At 58.5% G+C, this 19,890-nt stretch overlaps 1 protein-coding gene across 1 annotated transcript in view; it reads left to right on the forward strand.

Annotated features, from left to right (window-relative positions):
- Positions 1–19,890, forward strand: part of EPN2 (epsin 2) — a 69,377-nt gene that overhangs the window by 38,599 nt on the left and 10,888 nt on the right. Inside the window, exons 3-5 of the mRNA XM_082679534.1 lie at positions 10,792–10,904; positions 12,308–12,400; positions 13,178–13,352. Coding sequence (XP_082535660.1) covers positions 10,792–10,904; positions 12,308–12,400; positions 13,178–13,352 — 381 coding nt within the window. The remainder of the gene's footprint in view (positions 1–10,791; positions 10,905–12,307; positions 12,401–13,177; positions 13,353–19,890) is intronic.

Genomic DNA, 19,890 nt, shown 5'->3' on the forward strand with positions numbered 1-19,890 from the left:
GTAGGTACACAAAGTGTCGTTTCATAGACTGTCAGTAGTGGATGTGAAAAAAGCAAAGCGGGGGTTGAGTCAGGCTCAGTAAGAGTTACACAGCAGGGCCATGTCTGATTCATGGCTGCGTGGTGGCCAGATTGCAATGGCCAGCTTGAAGGAAGGGGGCATTTAAAATTATAGTATAAATAAAAATAAGAGGGAAGGTCTAAGGTTAATTTTTCTTTGTGTTGGAAAGTAGATCCCATAATTTATGGATAATCTCTGTATATCGCGTATTCTGTGTTTGTCTTCAGAGTATGTTTCTCTTTTATCTTTGTCTCCTCGCACTGACAGAGCAGGAGCCTGTGCTCAGGGCTGAGTGCCTGACCCACGAGGTGCTCAGTAAGCAGTGAACGAACGAATGCTAAATCGACCTGAATTCTCTTTTTCTTGGTGGTGTTTTGATGTGACGTGCTCATCTCCATTGGTGTCTGCCTCTGTTAGCCTTTTGCAAATACACTTTGTGGGCTTTTCCAGAAATGTGGAAATGTTGTACCGTATCTTGAGACTTTGAGTTTAGAACAGTGTGATTCCTAGCTGTTAGATTTTGTTTGGTGATAAAATGCGGTTCCCGATTTTGCCAACTGCCCTTTCTCTGTTCCCTAAGCCACTGGCTCCAGCTGACTGCCCGGGAGCTTTTAAATCTCCCGAGGTGTCCCAGAGCCCCGGCACACATCTGACAGGTCGGAGCCTCGGGCGGGCGCGGGCAGCATGGCGCTGACGCTCCCAGGAGGCTCCGGGCCTGGTCAGTGCGGGCCCTTCCTCCCGTCGCTTCCGCTGACCACCGGCGGCCACGCTGTTTCAGAGAGTCACGGTCAGCAGGCGACTCACCGACTTTCAGCAGCTCAAAATGGGTGTTGCAGCGGGATGAGCCTCCTCCCGCGGCCTGCTGGTGGGGAGCATGGTGCAGCTGGCGGTGTGGTGACCAGCCCATCGGGCCAGTGCCCCCGTGGCCCGCCTCTCCAGGTCTAACTGGTAAGCGCGGCTTGGGCGGCAAATAAGAACTCTGCTAGATCTTTCATGATAAAGATAATGCCTGTCCATTCCCGATGGTGTAGAAAATGCAAAAAGAAGACGGACACACTCCGTAATCTTGTCACACAGGCAGCTGTTGTTCCCATGTGGGTGTATGTCCTTCTGGACATTTTTTCTAAGCGTTTTCTTTTCTAGGGTTGCAGATGTGTTGTAGATGCAGCTCTGCGTCCCTGCTTTCTGTATCATGGTGTCGTCACCCCCCAGCTGCCTGGCCTGTGGGAATGGGTGGTGGTTCGGCTTTGTCACGGCCATCTGTCTGTGAGCAAAGCCAGTGGGTTCTTACTCTGAAGAGGAAGCGAAGGCCAGATCAGACCCGCATCCCCGGAAGCGGCTGTATGGACAGATCCGGATCACAGGTGTGAAGTGTGTTCCACGAGAGCAGAAGGAATCTCATGTTTCATGCCGTGCAGACAGTAAAAAAGTATTACACCTGTGTTGTTCATAACCACGTGACCTTTTCAAAGCACATTTCTCAGAAGGTGAGTGCATTCGTTCGCTCACTTCATAAGCCCAAGGGTGCCGGGGCCGGCGCTGGGCAGTGAGGGCTCACGGTCGGCAGCTGAGGCCTCGCGCTCCGTGGGCTTCCAGTTCGGGAGAGGCGGACACCTTCGTGGTGCGACACGTGTAGTGCTCCGAGGGGGCCGGGCAGGCAGGTCCAAGGCTGTTCTAACCCTGCGTGCAGTGGGACGGGGTGCAGTGGCCCAGAGGTCACCCCTTAGCTGACTCCTTACCACCAGATTCCCAGGACAAATACTACAGTCACTGATTTTTTTCACCTCACTTCCTGCGTGCATTTTCCGTGTTGCTACACAGCTACACTTGGCTTCATAGGTTAAAGTTTGGATAGGTTAGACGTCCATACGGTGGGGACGGGGCAGTGCTGTCTGGGTTCCTGGGTGTCCCCTGTGCTAATGTGGGCGCTGCACACACTGCCGTGCCTGAGGGAGCTGCCCCTCACAGGGGTCGCTCACCATTCCCACCCCAGTCACAGCTGTTTCCAGGTTCTCACAGTGTAAATAGCCACGTGGTCAGCGTCTTTGGGCAGAAAGCCTGCTTTTCTGAGATTCTTCATTGTCTTCAATGTAGAATTCCCAGAAGTGAAAGTAGTGGGGAAAATGTATGAACGTCATTCTGTCTCTTGAAATTGGCAAATGTTTCCCCAACGGACCAGGCCCAGGTGCAGTGCTGCCAGCCGGGGGGCCGACTGTGCTCAGTTGATAGCCCCTGAGCCCAAAATGGGTACTGAAATTTTTTGAAAGATCATTTCTAGTTTAATAGATGGAAATTTCCATCAAAACACTCATTTTATCTTATTTTTATTTTACATCTTTATTGGAGTATAATTGCTTTACAGTGGTGTGTTAGTTTCTGCTTTATAACAAAGTGAATCAGTTATACATATACACATGTTCCCATATCTCTTGCATCTCCCTCCCTCCCACCCTCCCTATCCCACCCCTCTAGGTGGTCACAAAACCCCCCTAGGTGGTCACAAAGCACCGAGCTGATCTCCCTGTGCTATGCGGCTGCTTCCCACTAGCTATCTATTTTACGTTTGGTAGTGTATATATGTCCATGCCACTCTCTCACTTCGTCCCAGCTTACCCTTCCGCCTCCCCATATCCTCAAGTCCATTCTCTAGTAGATCTGTGTCTTTATTCCCATCTTGCCCCTAGGTTCTTCATGACATTTTTTTTTTCTTAAATTCCATATAAATGTGTTAGCGTACGGTATTTGTCTTTCTCTTTCTGACTTACTTCACTCTGTATGACAGACTCTAGGTCTATCCACCTCATTACAAATAGCCCAATTTCGTTTCTTTTTATGGCTGAATAATATTCCATTGTATATGTGTGCCACATCTTCTTTATCCATTCATCCAATGATGGACACTTAGGTTGTTTCCATCTCCGGGCTGTTGTAAATAGAGCTGCAATGAACGTTTTGGTACATGACTATTTTTGAATTATGGTTTTCTCAGGGTATATGCCCAGTAGTGGGATTGCTGGGTCGTATGGTAGTTCTATTTGTAGTTTTTTAAGGAAACTCCATACTGTTCTCCATAGTGGCTGTATCAATTTACATTCCCACCAGCAGTGCAAGAGTAAAACACTCATTTTAAAAGTGAGTTTCCAGGCTTCCCTGGTGGCACAGTGGTTAAGAGTCCGCCTACCGATGCAGGGGACACGGGTTCGTGCCCCGGTCTGGGAAGATCCCACATGCTGTGGAGCGGCTGAGCCCGTGAGCCATGGCCACTGAGCCTGCGCGTCCGGACCCTGTGCTCCGCAACGGGAGAGGCCACAGCAGTGAGAGGCCTGCGTACCGCAAAAAAAAAAAAAAAAAAAAAGTGAGTTTCCTGTCTGTAAGTATTACCCTAAGAAACTGATGTAGGCATTTAACCTAAGTTTATGATTGAATTAAGAAGGAGAGAAATTACGTCTTTGTTGAAGTTGCGGTGTTCCAAGCCCTCTCCTCCCTCCCGAGCTCCTGCCTGGGGAGTTGTGGGTGCGACCCTCGCCCCAATGCTCCCCGTGAAGGTCGACTTTCCCATGGGTGTAGACAGAGTACCAGGAACCATGGGGACCCCCGGGAAACGAGTGAGGAGAAACAACCCCTTCCTGTCTTGGACAAGCCCTCCCTTCCCCACCTCGCCAGCTGGTGATCTCGTAATGGGGAGGGTCTCACCGCAGCCCAGAGAGAGCAGCACAGACTCCCTCTTTTCTCTCAGGCAGAGGATGGGCCTTAAGTCCTGCCAGCAGATGACAGGGCAGCCTTTTGTCTCTGCTGCGCCCGCCCCACCCGTCCCCACTGTCTGTCTCCCGCGCTGGCTCCTTCCTCCCTGGGCTTTGGCTTCCGCGTCCGTGGGCTGCGGTGGCAGCACCCGTGTCTCAGGGTGGTGGTGACGCGTGTGTGAGCTGTGCCCTTGGGAGTCACAGCTTTGTGCTCGCTGGAAACTAAACTAGAAAATGAACACACAGGGGCCTGAGCTCCTGCTCTGTGCCTGGAACAAGCCAGGGTGGGGAGGTTCCTGGCCACAGGCGGGTCTGGGGTGTAGAAGGCCTAGGTCCCCATTCTGCGGGCCGCAGAGCACCTGCCCTGCTCTAGGTGTCCAAGAGGAACCCCTGCCCACAGAGCGTCCTGCTGGGGAGGGCGAGCGGGGAGACCCAGGCTCTCTTTCCTCCCTAAGGGAGGGGCGGGGGGGCGGGAGTGGGAGTGTGGTCTGAAAGCAGGAAGGAACTGGAGGACTCTAGGGCCCTCTGTGGCTGGCGGAGCAGGTGCCAGGTGCGGGGGAGGGGCTGGTGAGCTGCCCTGGGGAGTGGAGGCCTGTGTGCGGGGAGGCGGGGCCTGAGACGACGCTGGGAGAGGAGCCGCCCACCGGGGCTTCAGCGCCAGAGGTGGGTCGGAAGCCCCAAATCAGGGTGTCCGCAGGACTGTATCCTCTGAAACCCGCAGGGGAGCGTCCTGCCTGCGGCTTCCCTGCTTCTGCTGGTGGTGGCCGTCCTTGGTGTCCCGTGGCCTACGCTGCTGCCCTCCCCTTGTGTCCACCCCTGCGTCTCTTCTCTGCTTGTAAGGACACGTGTCATGTTGGATGTCGGGGCCCACCGGCTCCAGTGTGACCTCAGCTTAACCGTTAACAAATGAATCTGCAGCAGCTCTGTTTCCAAATAAGCTCATTCCGAACCCAGGGGTCAGGACTTCACAGCCTTGGGGCTCAGCTGTGCCCCAGCCCCCGGTCAGGGGGAGGCTCTCTGTGGGCTGAGTCTCCGCTTGGGCGGCAGCACAGGCCACTTGCGGTGGGAGGGTGAGTTTGGGCTGCCGGGGGTCGGCACCATCCAGGCCAGGCCGGGCCCCAGATGTTCTCTCGTGACCTCGGGCCGGATGGTCCAGGAACGTTGCCAGGTGTAACAGAATCTCAGTGAAAGCCATCCAGAAACCAACGCGTCTCACCTCCTTCACAGCCGCCACCCTGGCCCAAGCTCCCACCATCCTCCCTGGACCGGCCAGGTGGCGTCGCTGCTCGGCTTGCACCCTCCTGAAGGCCCTCCGAGAGCCCCCGGCGCCACCAGGGCCCTTCCGTCATGGCCCTCTGGGAGCTCTGCCCATGCCAGCCCCTCCCCCTGCACCCAGGCGAAGCCCCCACCCGCTCTCTGCTTGGTGTCCTTGCTGCCGCCCAGGCCCCTCTGCAGTGTCTCTGTCAGACCTGAGCACAGGACAGGCTCTCCTCACCCTGACCCACCTCCCCTCTGTGTGTGTGTGTCTTGTCCCCCCTCACTGGGACACAAGCTCCAGGAGAGCAGGGACTGGCCTCAGGCCTGGAGACGCGCCAGGCGTGGCGTGTGCGAGTGTCAAGGACTGAGCGCACAGGGCACCTCAGGGCTCTGAGGCTGGCTCTGAGTTCCCCTCCTGCTGTGAGTGGCGCTGTGACGTCTCTGGGCCCCGGTTCCCTCCTCTGTGGGAGCGAGCGATGATGCAGAGCAAGGCCTCAGATCAGCCTCGACCCTCGTGGCTGGGGCGCCTTGGCGAGCCACCTCACTTCCGGGCCTCAGCCCTGGCCTTCGGGGTTGGGGGCAGGACCCCGCCCGGACTGAGGGTCCAGCGAGGCGCCAGGTGTGGTACACCTGTCACGTGCCAGGCACTCCCACAGGAGCTGGTCTGATCCTCAGGACAGCCCGAGGCGGTGGGGACTCTGTTTCCGTCCTGCGGGTGAGGAAGCCGCGGTGTGGAGGATTGAGCAGCTGCAGGGCCTGGATCTGGGCCCATGCTCGCAGACGCCCCCTCTCCCGGGGCCGAAACAGCACCCTGGGTGGGGCCCATGCACGGCAGTGAGTAGACGCCCGTGGGTGAGTGCCAGGGAAGAGCACGTGTTTGTGTTTTCTGGGTGGAATCGCAAGAAAATGTCAACAGCTGTTTCCTCTGGGGAGAGGAGTGGGGGCAGGAAAAGAGGGGTGGCCCTCGCTTCCTTTTATGCTGAAGTCTGTAAAACAGGCTCTGGCATCTCCCCTCCCCCATCAACGTGGCGGTGAGGACAGGCTGCCTGTCATCCTACCTGGCAGAGTACACAGCAGCCGTCAGGACCGTCTCACCCCCGCCCGCGTGCCTGTCTGCCCACTGTCGACACCGAGACCACCAGCAGCACGGTCGCTCGGAGGTCCTGTCCCTGCAGTCGTACTGTGCTCACGACGCTGATGTGCTGAGACGCAGGGCCGGCCATCTTGCAGAGTGGCCCGAGGTCTGGATTTGTCCACCTGCTGCCTCAGTCCTCGCCCTGTTCTTCTGTGAACTGGAATCAGATGTGGAGTCTGCATTGAAATCCAGTTGGGGGGGGTTGCCAGGGCCGTCAGGTGGTGGGCGACGGGCAGGGCTTGGCCACGTCCCCCCTCCGCTATGAAGTCTCACGTCCCCCCCTCGTCCTGAAGGTCACCCGGCTGTGGTGGTCCTTCAGGCGCTTCACATCTTGCAGCTCTTTGGCTTTTCCACAATGTATTTATGGTTTTTTTCTTTTTCAATGTTAACCTGGGGTGATTTGAGCTTATTTTCTCCTAATTTGCCTCGCTTGACTAAAAGCAGTCTTTCCTCTTCTGCCTGTGAGCTGGGAGAGGGAGGGCCCTGGAGCGTCTCCCTGGGGAACGGGCTCAAAAGCCTCCACTCTGTGTGGGAGTGTCCTTGGTGGCCGAGGGTCATCGGTGACTCGGGAAACGGCTGGTGGAACACAGGAGGTTGTCGCCACATTGAGGAAGACCCAGTAAGCACTTCGCTGCAGTTCAGTAACAAGGAAGGAACCTAGCTGGACCGGGGAGCTAGTCACTGGGGGGCAGAAGCTGCCCCTGGGCTCAGTGCCGGCTCCCCAGCCCCTCCTTCAAAGACCGGCAGAAAGAGGAGGGTGGAGGCCCCGGCCGCCAGAGCCACGGTCCTCTGCCCATGGAGGTCCGGGGCCAGAGCGCGTACCAGTCCCTGGTTTCTGCCGTGCAAGATGGAGGGGGCCGTCTGGTGGCTGTGAACAGAGTGGAGAGCAGTGACCTGGGCAAGGCCTGGCCCCCAGGTTGGGGGGCTGCTGTGTCTTGGGTCCTCCTGACCCTCCCTCCCTCCCCCACACTTCATAGACGTGGAAGCAGAAGCCCAGAGAGGTGGCCATTCGTGTGCGGTCCCCCTGCTGCTATAGGGTGGGGACGGGACGGGAGCCCCAGCATCCCCGTCAGCTGTCGGGCACGGGGTTGTTAGGGTGGTGGCAGTGCTTGGATCCAGATGGGGTCTTCTTGGAGCCCCGCTGCCTGGCGACCTTGCGTTCTTGCTAGGTTGTCAGACGTGCCTCGTGTACCCCGGCGACAGCCTGCATGCTAGGGCTTTACGAGAAGTCCCCGTGCAGAGCCGCCTCTGGGCCAGCTGGGTCTGCAGAGTCTGTGCCCTGCACTCGGCGTCCGTGACTGCAGACACCGCTTACGTGCTTTCTAGGAACACTGCAAAACGTAGCCAGCGAGAAGCAGCAATTTCCTGTTTTTCTATTACCTTGTCTGCTTTGCTTTCTTCTTTTGAAATTCCCCGACCTTGCCCATCTGAAGTGCCTTTGTTTTAGGGGCGCGTTTGGGGACCCGTGTGGGTCGGCCGGTCCCTGGAGCAGGCGAGCAAGGTGAGGTCGGGAGGCCCTGCAGGAGACGCCAGCAGTGTTTCTGGTTCTCGTCTTAGCCTGTATTTTGCGGGAGCTGTTGGGCTTGTGTAGGCTCCCTGTTCAACCTCCCCTGCCGAGCTTTCTCAGCCAGGGTAGCAGACTGGACAGGGTGAACGGGGGGCCCACTGAGCAGGTGAAGGCTTCGTGCTTCTCCCCACGGGCCCGTCTCAGCTGCAGGAGAAGGGTGGTGACACGCTTGCTCGTGGAGTGATTTGCTTGTGCGCATGGTGCCGGTCTTCCCTCGAGAGGGTGCTGGGTCAGAAAGCAGCCTGAGACCCGAGAGCGGCCAGCCCCTTGAACCCCTGCTTCTTCCACTGTCCCCATGAGTTGTGGACCCTCAGACCCTCAGATCGTCAGAGTGGGGCGAGGGCCAGGTTCCGGGGGTCAGAAGGGCCCATTCAGGCCCCTCTCACCACCACCTCTGTGTCCACTGTCCTGTCCTCGGGCACAAGAGGCCCTTTGTGGAGACGAGATGCTGTCACTAAGGCAGGAACGTCTCCGCCGGATGCCTCCCTCGCAGCTGAGACCGCCGTGTGCAGCTCAGCTGACGCTGTGGGCTGGTGGCTGTGAATTCTTCCAACTGCGTGACTGAGAGCCGTGCCTCCTCTTATGAAAACCACAGCGTTTAGGGGAATACCCTTTGTCTAATTTCCATACTGATGTGGTGAGCTATTTCCGAGTGTGCCGGCCACACGTTATTCCAGCAGCGTCAGCTGTGTGGGGTGCAGACATGCACGTTTGCATTTGAAGCTGGGCTGGCCTCGCAGCTGTGCCGAGAGGCTCGGGGGACAGGGGGGCCTCACGTCTCTGGCAGGCCCTGCGCAGAGCCCGGCCCATTCATCCGGGTCCCACCGTTAGGCCAGTTTCGGCTTTCCCCGCCAAGACGGGGCTCTCTGTTCAGGGGGCTTTTCGGGGTGTGGAATGGGGTCTGAGGTCTTCTCCTGTCTTCACTCCTGGTTTCCATCTGGGAGTAAATGAAGGGCGTCGGATGCGCCATGCTTGCTGTAAGCTGAGGCTTTTGGGAAGCAGCCTCAGAGACTCTTACCAGGAAGGAGGCTGGGAACGGGCGGCCGAGTGGCTGTGACCTGGACGGGAGAGCCACGTGCGCCACAGGAGTCCCCCCACACTGTCCCCCACGACTGGCCAGCTTCCTTTGTTCCCACCAGTCTGGGTGGTGATGTTGCTTCTAGAGCACGAGGAAGCCAGAGCTGCCGCCTGTGACGGGCAGAGATGAAGTTTGGAAACAAACCAACCAAAAATGTGCTTTTGTTTTGGTATATTGTTAAGAAACAAAATTATTAAGGTAGATTTGAGGACATTCTGTTACCATCTAGCTTTATTTCTTAAGAAATGCTTTGGAAAATCTAATTGGGGCGATGCACTAGGCTGGGATTTGACTTGATTTTATTTAGAAAAATATGTTGGTGTTTTTTGGATAACTGCAGCATTTTGCTGTTTGACCTGCTCACTAGCTTAGAGTAGACATGAGGCAATTGGTTGCTGGCTTTTTTTTTAATGTTTCTCTTGGTTGACAGTAAATCACAGTGGACACACTGTGCTTCAGGCCATGTGATTGTCCCAGATGAAATCTCGCTGCCGTGTGTTGTACGTGTCTTTCCTAAATTGTAGGACAGAGTGGTGCCGATTACAGCCCCCGCCCTGCACTGCCCCTGCAGCCGCGCCTGTTCTCCTGTGGGTTTTTCCAGGACCCTAACTGCATCTCGCCTCTTCTCCCGTTTTGCTCACTGTAGCCAGAGCCCAGCCGTCTAGAAACCTCAGTCTCAGGCATCATTCCCCACCGTTTACTCTCTCCCAAAGAGGCAGATCCTAAGGGGCAAGCGTAGGTTGGAGATCTGGGCAGAGGTAGCATTTGCGTGAGTGCTGGGGGCTGGGTCTGCTGGAAGGGATGTAATGGAAGAGGGCGGCAGACGAGTATACAGCCAGAGCGTCTTTAACAACTGCCCCTCGGCCACGCAGTGGGACCCTCCATCTGCCTGTCCCTCCATCTGCCCATTTATCCACGCAGTGGGCGTTTGCCAGCTGCTTTGTCAGACTTTGCGGATGGACGTGATGGTGGGAAGACGAGCCTGGGCCCTTCCCTAGGAGCACCTTCTGACATGACCCACCAAACTGCAGAATAGGGGTGCTGGGAGAGAGGGAGTGCTGACCCAGCCCTGGCGGGAGGCCGGCCCCGGAGGACCAGAGGGAGGACAGGGCAGGGGCACCCGAGGCGGTGGCTCCACAGCTCTCCGGGTGGCAGGGCTCGCGCTGAGATTTCCTGTCCTGGGGGGCGGCGGGCAGGGGTGGCGCACTCTTGGGCTGCTGCTCCCGAAGCTTCATGTCTGGTTTCTGCGGGCGCCCAGGCTCCCTGGCGCAGGAAGCGTGATGGTGCGTAAGCCCAGCGTTCTCCACATGTGGGGCCCAGCCTGGCCACAGTGGGGTTGTGCGAAGACCCCTTTCTTTGGGAACCAGCTGGGAATTCACATCTCATCCCTTCATCAGAACTGCTTCATCAAGGCGGGTGCTGCTTCAGATGTTTAAGCTAGATAAGTACTTAAGCAAACAATGGCTGCGTATGTTTTTTTTTTTTCAAGTCAACATGCAGTTTTACTTAAAAAACAAAAATTTTCAGGGTTACTGCAGAAATATTTGGTCTTCATTTTCCATGTCCTTAGGACCGGGAGATACGGTGACATTCTTACACATGCGAGGGGGGTTCTTGAGAGGAGCGAGTCCACAGAGGCCATGTCCTTCTTTGAATGATCTTTGACCCAGCTTTTCAAGAACTGTGCTCTAGACGTTGTAAAAACTCAGCCCCTCTCCTTGAAGCCGTGCAGTGGAGATAGGCTCTGACCCCTGAGAGGCCTGAACTGGCCGCCCAGGGCGTTTGTCCTGGCGAGCACTGCGTGGCTGGCGTAGTTGTGACATTCCTTGGCTGTGCGCACAGCGTATTCGCAGAGCCCCGTCTCCCAGCCAGGGTGGCCCTGTGGGTGTGAGATGGGAGCGGGCGGCAGGCCAGGGAGCGCTGGTCCTTCACGCTGACTTTGCCTCCCCCGCAGCCACCTCCCCACGGGTGTCCTCAGAGCTGGAGCAGGCGCGACCGCAAACGAGCGGGGAAGAGGAGCTGCAGCTGCAGCTGGCGCTGGCCATGAGCAGAGAGGTGGCCGAGCAGGTGGGTGCCAGCAGGGATGCGCGCCCCCGTGGGGCGGGGCCCGGGCGCACTCACACGGACGAGGGGCTCTCGCTAGTTGGTCCTGGGGACGCATCGGTCAGAGGTGCTTCCTGGAAGCGCTCCCGCGCGCTTGGCTGGGCTCCAAGCCAAGTGTCCACAGCCCTCATCGCCGAGTGCGGACCACAATCTGCAAGGTGGGTCGAGAGCATCTGGACCCAGAAAAGGATGAGACAGAGGCTGGGAGGAAATGCCCAGGAGATGAGAGTCTGACATTCAGACGTGGGCATGTGTGCAGTTTTTCTTTTATAAGCACACGTTACATTAAGATGGAGAAGGAGAGGGTCTTCCCTGATGGTCCAGTGGTTAGGACTCCGTGCTCCCAGTGCAGGGGGCCCGGGTTTGATCCCTGGTCAGGGAAGTAGATCCCACATGCATGCTGCACGGAGAGGCCAAATAAATGAATGAATGAATAAATAAATAATAAATTTAAAAAAAAAACAGGTTTTTACAAAAAAGATGGAGAATAAGGGAAAGGAGCAGCCTTCAAAGGGGTCGGCCCTTGGCTGCCGCTTTCAGGCCGGACTTGCTGCCCTTTGGTTAAAAAAGGCGAAGGAGTGCAGCGAGGCCTGCGGCCCCTCTCGCCTGGCAGTGCTGTTGAGAGACAGCGGGGGGTCGGATGGAAGAGGCAGGTGTGGGTCCCGCGGTGACTGGAATATCCCAGAGGTCCATGTAGCGACCAGCTCCCGGCAGGGCCCCTCTGTCCACTCAGGACGTGCGGCCTGCCGTCGACGGGAGGTGCAGAACTCTCATGGGGAAAATGGGGCAGACGGACGGGCCAGCCCGTTGTAGTTCCTTGCTCCTGTCTTATGGTGAAGACGCAGTGAGTGTGTTTACTTATATTTAATCATTGTATTGTATAAAAAAGCTAGGTCGGCCCAGTCTTTTTATATATGCTGACTGTGCCTTGAATAAATATAAATTAAATATAACGAATCATTTCTGTTAGAAATCATAAAATATAAACACACACTCATTTTCTGGAAGCACACACAGTGGGGGCAGGGTGGAATGACCTGTGATTTCTGTCTTCTTTCTGATTCCTTTCTGGGTTGTTTGTGTTTTATAAGGAGACATATTGCTTCTACAATTAGAAAGAATTTTGAAGTCATTTTCATTTTGAGAAAAAGTATTTTCCAAGTATTTCCCTTCCCCCATCTGGGTGGGCACCCCCCCCCAACCGGGCACACCTTGGGGTGGGAGAGGCTCATGTCCACGTCGTCCCCAGACCCTCCTTTGAAGTGACGTGCGATACGGCTTTGGTTTCCGGCTCTGGCCAGGAGGGCCTGGCTCCTGGGGATGTTGTTGCCGGGAGCACCAGCTTCAGGGTCCATTGTCCTCTACAGGAAGAGCGCCTCAGGCGGGGAGATGACCTCAGGTTGCAGATGGCCTTGGAAGAAAGCCGCAGAGACACAGTTAAATTTCCAAAAAAGAAAGAGGTGAGTGCTTCACGGGCTGGGCGTGGGGGGCAGGTCAGTGTGTGAGACCCTCCTGAGCCCGACCCCCAGCGGCCGTCACAGCCAGCGGCAGTGAGGAGAGGGCGGGTGACACACACATCCGCCCGAGGGGCTGGGCCCTCCCCTGACCCCACCTCAGTTCCGTCCCCCCCGACCCCCACCCCGCGCAGCGCCAGCCGCTGCTCCACAAGCCGCTAAGCGGCAAGTGCTTTGGGACAGTTTCCTGGCCCAGGGTAAGCCGGCGTCCTCCTTACTCTATGCCGGGCTTCCTACCTGGGACCTAAAGGTGAACTGGACGTGGCTCTGCCCCTGACAACCTCGTCATCCTGTCGGGAGACAGACCCTCCCGCAGGGCCAGGGCTCCAGTGGCCTCCCTGTTCCAGTGCTGCGGGGTCCCTGAGGGCAGCCAGGCTGGCTGTGGGAGCAGGAGGGTGTGGCGGCCCCCGGGAGAGAGCCCTGGATGACGCTGGCAGCTGGGGGGCCGGGCGGGTCAGGGGGCCGTGTCTCGGAGGGAGGCAAAACCCCTGTTCTCCTGGGAAGCCCCAAGGACCTGTCGACAGACGGCGGGCGCTTGGCACACAGCAAATAGCCGGTGTGGGTGGAGCCTGGTCCTTACTGAGAAGCGGTGATGGGGGGCGGCGCAGTCCCGGGTCCTCTGGGCCCTCCAGAAGGCCTCTGCACTGGGAGGGGCACAGGCGGACACTGGCCGCAAGGGCAGCAGGGTAAACTGTCCTCTTTCTTCGGTCCTCGTCTCAACAGCATGGCTCCCACCCGCAGCAGACCACGCTGTTGGACCTGCTGGACGCTCTGCCCGGCGCGGGCCCTGCTGCCCCGAAGGCGGAGCCCTGGGGCCCTTCCGCTTCAGCCAGCCACACCAACCCCTGGGGTGCTCCGGCAGCCCCCGGCAGCACTTCGGACCCCTGGCCGTCATTCGGTAAAGACCTCCCTCGTACGCCTCCCCTGCCCGCCTGCTGGACGGGGGAGTGGCCGCAGGGCGCGCAGCCCCCCTCGCCTGGCAGCGGTCTGAGTGGGTCTGGGCGGCGGGGGTGGGTGTCCAGGCCTCCGCGGGACCCGGGGCGCCCCCGGGGACTGCGGTCGGAGCTCTGCTTCGTCCTGTTGTGAGTGGTTTTCTGCTTTGGGAGATTGCTTCTCCGCTGCCCTCACGCCCCGGAGAGGGCTTGTCCCTCCTCCCGGACATGCGCCAACTCTCTCAGCCTCGGAATTGCGCCCCAGGTTAAGAAACCGTAATACACAGCGTGCAATGTCTAAATCATCGTGCTGTAATTAGCCAGAAATTACGGCGTGCTCAAGTGATCGCTAATGAAAAGGGGACACGCTTACTGTAATTCTTCTTACCTGTCATTTAAGCAACAGCAAATCAGTTTACGAGGCTAAATGGATACTTTAAAGTTCTGCTTAATGCCAAACGTAAGGTGAACTTGTGATAGGAGGTTCGGACAGGAGTGTGGCGCCCTCTGTTTAATTGGGGCCGAGATCTTGGGCACGTGGGCTTCCGGATCGCTGGGCACGGGGCTTGGCCTCCAGGCTTTGGGCTGGTTTCCCACCCAGCCTGCTGCTCTGGGAGGCCCCCCGGGTGCTCCATCAACCCTGCTGCCCATGGCTGATCCGTGGGCTTCCTGTCTTGCAACCTCGAATGTATATTTTGCGCCAGTTTGCTCGTGTTTCTTGGGGCCTCTGTTTCCCCAAACCAGAACCATCTTTTGTATCCGGCTCGGTTCCCTGGAAGTTTGCCAAAGTGCACCGAATAGAATACCAGGCTCTGTCCTGCCGTGCGGGGACCCAGACAGGAGCAGGTAATGGCCCTGCCCTCCAGGCCCTGGCAGGTGTGGGTGAGTCAGGCCGCCAGCCTAGTAGCAGTGCTATGTGGGCAGGGCACCGGGGGCCGTCTTTGCGTCCATCCTGGGGCAGCAGTCCGGCGGGCGTGAGGCGTGCGTCTTGGAGGAGTCTTCAGGGAGGAGCAGGCGTGGCCGGGCCCCGAGGAGGCGTGGGTGTTCCCGCAGAAGGCTCGGCTTATTACAGGTGTGAGGCCGTGCGGTGCTGTAGAGGGCCCAGGGCTTGGGCCCTGCTGGTGTGAAATGGGCGGCAGGGGTAGGGGTGGGGGTGGGGAAGGGGAGGGCCAGGCAGGCGTCCCTGCCCTTGTCCTTGGGGGATGCTGTTGGCCTCAGGGCTGGGCAGAGCCCCACACCCGCTTTGGTGGGAGCCCTCTGTGCCTTGGGGCAGACCCAGGCCAGTGCCCTAGAACTGTCGCTCACCGGAGGCCACAGCAGCCCCGCTTGTGTGCTGTGCCCCCCGCACCCCTCTGGGAGCACACGTGGCCACACGAGGCAGGTCTGCTGGAAACGCCCCTCGGCTCTGCCTATGGGGACACGGGCCCTTCCAGGCAGCGGCTCGGACTTTTCTTTAAATCTGCAAACAGTTCTTGTGACAAGTTACGGGTGGGGAGTTCTTCAGGAGAGACTCTCAATCCCTTTCAAAGTCGTATGGGGTCAGTAAGCAGACAGGGGGTCTCCTCAGTGCCGGGGCGAGAGCGTGGTCCCTCCAGGAGCTGGTGAAGCCAGCGGGCTTGAGGAGCGCTGAGTCCAGTCAGCGGCTGCTTTTGGGAGGGGTTTGGGGGTCGCAGTGGTGGGAGAGAGACAGACTTTTCCCTCTCTACCTTTTTTTTTTGTTTAACTGTTTGACTTATTTACCAGGGGGTAAGTATCACCTGGTCAGGAGAGAGGGAATACATATTTTTTCAACCAGCTAGTTTGCCCAGCCCTCCCATTGGCTGGTGGACAGGGCTGGGCTCTAGAGCTGGGTGTCCTGACTGACCAGGCACCTGACCCTCGTGGGGAGCTGGGGGGGTCTCCTGCGGGTGGGGCAGGACCACCTCCAGTGGTTGGGGTTCTCACACCTGCAGGCAGCGGAAGCCAGCAGCCGGGGAGAGGCAGCTGGTGCCCAGAGGCAGCTGAACATCACATGGGAATCCTGCCCATGTGGTTCTGCTCTTCTAAATTTTTTTTAATCAAGATAAAACTTACACGACATAAAATTCACCATCTTACCCATTTTCAAGTAGACAGTTCAGTGGTTCCTAGCCCTTCATGATAGCGCGCGGTTATCAGTACTGATCCCAGGATTTTCCATTGCCCCAGAAGGAAACCCCTTCCCATTAGGCAGTCACTCCCTGTTGCCCCTCCCGCACCACCAGTCTGCTTCCTGTCTCTGGAGTTGCCTGTCCAGGTGTTTCGTCTGTCATGGGATCACACAACACATGGCCCTTGTGACTCCCAATTAGCATGTTTTCAGAGTTCGCCCACATGATAGCACACATCCCTCCTTCATTCCTTTTTAATGGCTGAATAATATTCCATTTTATAGACATACCACATTTTGTATAACCATTGAGCAGTAAGAGAAGGTTGAAACCCGAGATTGTGAAATCAAATTTTTAAATGTTGACAATGAATTTTAAAAATTAAGAACATGGTTGGAGCTAATCAAAATGCACCTGCAGTGGCCATGTGTGGTTGGTTCATGGACTGCCACTTTGCCGTCTTTTGCTACTTGCCCAACCCAGGGCCGTCTCCTCGGTTCTGATGCACTTGGCATTTTTACCAGTGACTTGGGGAAAACAGAGCATCAAAGCCCAGAGAGGCTGTTCATTCCTCTGAGGTCACACAGCAAGCGAGAGGCAGGCTCAGTGCTCATGGCCCCCAGTCCTGGAGTCATCACGCCATCCTGGACTGCCGCTAAGGCCTTCTGTGGTTGCTCATGTCCGGGAAAGGTCCCCTCAGACTGCAACAGGGAGCGAGAACCGGTGTTAAAATGTTAGCTTGCCTGCTTCCTGCGTCCCCTGGGCCTGTGTGTTTTCACGTGGTTGGGGTCACATCGTGGGTACGTGTAGACATTTTCTTCCGTACACAGGGAGCCTTTCCAGGCATCAGTCGAAGCTCTAAACGTCGGCTCCCGTGGGCAGTGCTAGCGCTCTGCCCTCAGCAGCGCTGCAGGACGCGGCCTCAGCCCCGCTCCCAAGCTCACTGGACCGTGGTGACCGTGAACTTGCTTCCTTCTTCTGAGACGCCGCTCTGGAGCGAGACACAGTGTCGGGCTTACTGCTTAGTCTGTGGTAGAATCTGCCAGTGTGTGTTTGGGGAACACCCCACCACCCCGAAACAGCTAGAAAGATCAGAGTCTCTTCCCCAGCACTGTGGGATGCGCCCTCTGGATGAAAGAAGCGCTGTTGTGAAAGCCGCCCTCGGTAGCGAGCCCTGCCTTTACCAGCTTGTGCCAAGGGGCCCCGGGAGGAAATGCTGGGGGCCGGGAGGAGGGAGAGCGGCGCCTGCCAGGTCAGCAGGGCACTTCCTGCACCTGGCAGACACAAAGCAGCCGCCTGGGACAGCAGGGCTCAGGCCTGTGATTCCGACAGCCTTGGCCGGCTCAGCCCCCGCCCCCGCTCACTCCATGACCCGCCATGTGACTGCTTCCCTGTCCCATGAGGCTCGTCGTGGGACAGGGGCTCAGGGGGAGCCGGGCACGCTCCCTGTGAATGGGCCCTCGGTCCTAGCCTCCCCTCCTCTCAGTCACTCAACAAGCGCCCATTTGTCGGGTGTGTGGCCCTGCCGGGGCTGTGGTGGGCGGAGCACAGCGGGGTCCATCGTGTCCCACGTGCGGTCAAGAGGGCAGTGCCCGAGGCCCGGGGCGGTGGGAGGCCAAGGAGTTCCAAGACGGCCTCTGCCTGGCAGGGCAGCCTGGCCCCCCTTACATGCCGGCTCCTCACGTGATGCTGTGCCCTGCTGTTTGGCTAGTGGGCGCCTGGCTGTGCTTGAAAACATGGCTTGGGTGTCCTGCTCGGGGAGACAGGGTCACCCTGTCCTCAGGACCCCTCCTTCCCCGTGGTCGCCAGCTGCCCGTGACCCGCGTGCTAGGTACAGTCGCCGGGGCCGTGTTCCTCTTGCAGGGCAGGGCCTGGGCCTGGGCCGTGAGGGCCAAACGATGCTCAGAGGAGCGAGGTGGTGCTGAGGGCCGCCTGTCTATGGCAGCGTCCGGCCCCACCAGACGTCCGTCTGTCCGTCCAGCCTGCGATCCGAGCGGCCCAGGAGCTGGGTGGTTCTCCCGCACCAGCTGCCCATCCTAGCTGCTCGGGGAGCCTCTAAAAATGCACATGCCCAGGCCCTCCTTGGCATCTGTGTGTGTGGGGGTCAGTATTCTACTCACACCCCCAGGGGATTCCCAAGGGCCACAGCTGAGAACCGCTGGCCTGGTGCCCCCTGAGCTGCGTGGTGAGTGAATCCCTCTGAATCAGAGGCGTTTGCGGACTCTCTGCGTGGGCTGTGCAGAGTCGGGGCAGCTCTAGCTGTGTGTCTACACCCGAGTCAGACATTTACCCGGAACCTTCCAGAAGTGCTCTCCAGCGTCGACGGTGCCCATGGTGGAGCCCTGAGACTCTGTGGGTCCCTCAGGCCCCACCAGTTGCCAGCACCTTGGTGTGTCAGGTCCTCTCTGAGGCCCGGGAGAGCGGCGTGAGCTCGGCCCCCGTGAGCAGGTGCCCGTGAGGGGGCTGCAGGGTGGGGACCGTGCCCCCAAGCGGGCCGGGGAGGCCGTCTGATGGGCAGGACGCCATGTTGTACCCAGTGGGGATGGGTAGCTCTGCCCTCAGGCCAGCTCGACCCAGTGGCTGAGCCGGTGTCACCAAGACCCAGGCCCCCTGCTCTGCCCCCACCCACTGGGCCCCTCCCCTCTCCCTTTGGCCTCAGAAGCTCAAGGCCTGGGTGACGGCTCTGGGTGCTCACAGCCCGGGGATGGAGAGGATCTCCCTGGACCTCATGGACCTCTCTGGGGTGCAGGAGTGGGGAGCTGGGACTGGGGGTGGGCTGGTGAAGACCCTCCCCTGTTGCAGCGCAGGGTCCGCCCGCTCTGACCGGGACTAGGGAGTGGTGAGGGGACAGTTCTCCCGAGGAAGATCAGGGGATCCCTCCAGAAAAGAGGAGGCGGGTGCTGGAAGGTGACCAGGGGTCGTCTCCCGATGGGGGCGCGTCTGCCCAGCGGTCAGGCTCAGGGGAGGAGTGCAGGGCTCCCAGTCCGGGTCCTTGGGCACAGACGCGCTGGGATGTGAACTGTGAGCCCGCGGTTCTCGCGGGTGCTGCTGAGCGGCGGAGGTCGAGGCCCCACGGGAGCCAGAAGCAGCCTGGCACCAGGTCCGGATCCTCTGCGACCTCCCCGTCCTGCGTCCTCTCCGTTGCGTCTCGGCAGCTCTGAAGACACGTCCCAGCTCTTCTAACCTGCAGTCCAGCTCCCTCCCTGACGCAGTTTCCACCCTGGCAGCTTCCTCCAGTTGAGACAGGAAACCAAGGCCCCCGAGGTGCTGTGTTGAGGGCAGAGCGAGGGCGCACCCCGGCTGTGTGACTCCAGCTGGGACCAGGTATCCCGCTGGCCGAAGTGGGCCCGGGAGAGTGGGGTCCATCCCAGGGGAGGTTGTTCTGTGTGAGACACTGGGCGGACGGGAGTGAAAGGTCGGAGGAGCTTCTGGAAGCCTCAGGAGGGTTGTGGGCTTGGGGGCAGCGGCTGGAGAAGCCCCAAGTCCACACCAGAGCTGGCCGGCCGCCAGTGGGTGACAGGCGTGAGGCTGCCCTGGCTCGTCCGTCCTGGTCGCCGTGGCAAGCCTGGGGGAGGCCGGCCGGCGGCGGTGCGTCTTCTTCAAAGCCAAGGAGCCCCTTTCACGGCCGGGCCCCGTGCAATGCCCTGCCTGGGGACGGGCCCCGGGCGCTGAGTCCACGGGCGTCAGGGAGCAGTGCCCGGTCTTTTCACCCCGCCTGGTGCCCCCAGGAGCTCACTGTCCAGGGAGACTCCTGGTAAACGAGTAGCCACGGAGCTTTCTGGAGAGTGCTCCGGAGGAGTTGGGGGCGCGTGCAGGCAGAATGGGGACGTGGCTTTTTGGAGCTCCAGGAAAGTAATGTTTGAAAAGATAGCGACAGAGGGCTTTCAAGAATTGTGGCGAGGGGCTTCCTCTCAGAGCTGGGGAGCCTAGTGAGCCCTACACAGGGTAGTCAGAGAAACCCACACCCAGACGTGCAGTCAGGAGACTGGAGGACAGCAAAGGGAGAGGACATCAGAGATGACCCCCCGGGAGCAGAGAAGAACGGCAGTCAGGCCGGCGGCCGAGTCCCAGCAGTGGTGAGAACGTCCTCAGTGCCCACCGGGAGAACATCCTTCTCCTGAGAGCAACGGTGACATAGAGAAACCACCGAAAACCTCACCCACCAGAATCCTGCGTCCGGTAAAGGTATCCTTCAGGAATGAGGGTGGAAGGGTACCATTTCCAGCCCCACAAAAACTGCCAAGGGGAGTTGTTCCAGCTGACATGGAAGACAACCAGACGGAAGCTCAGATCTCGGGAAGGAATGGAGACTATCAGGAATACAGAACTAAGCAGGAGAAGATGTTTAAATAAGAATATGAGGAAGTCGGAGCAG

This window comes from Grampus griseus (genome assembly GCF_964374135.1).
Source record: "Grampus griseus genome assembly, chromosome: 20".
Classification (NCBI taxonomy): domain Eukaryota; kingdom Metazoa; phylum Chordata; class Mammalia; order Artiodactyla; family Delphinidae; genus Grampus; species Grampus griseus.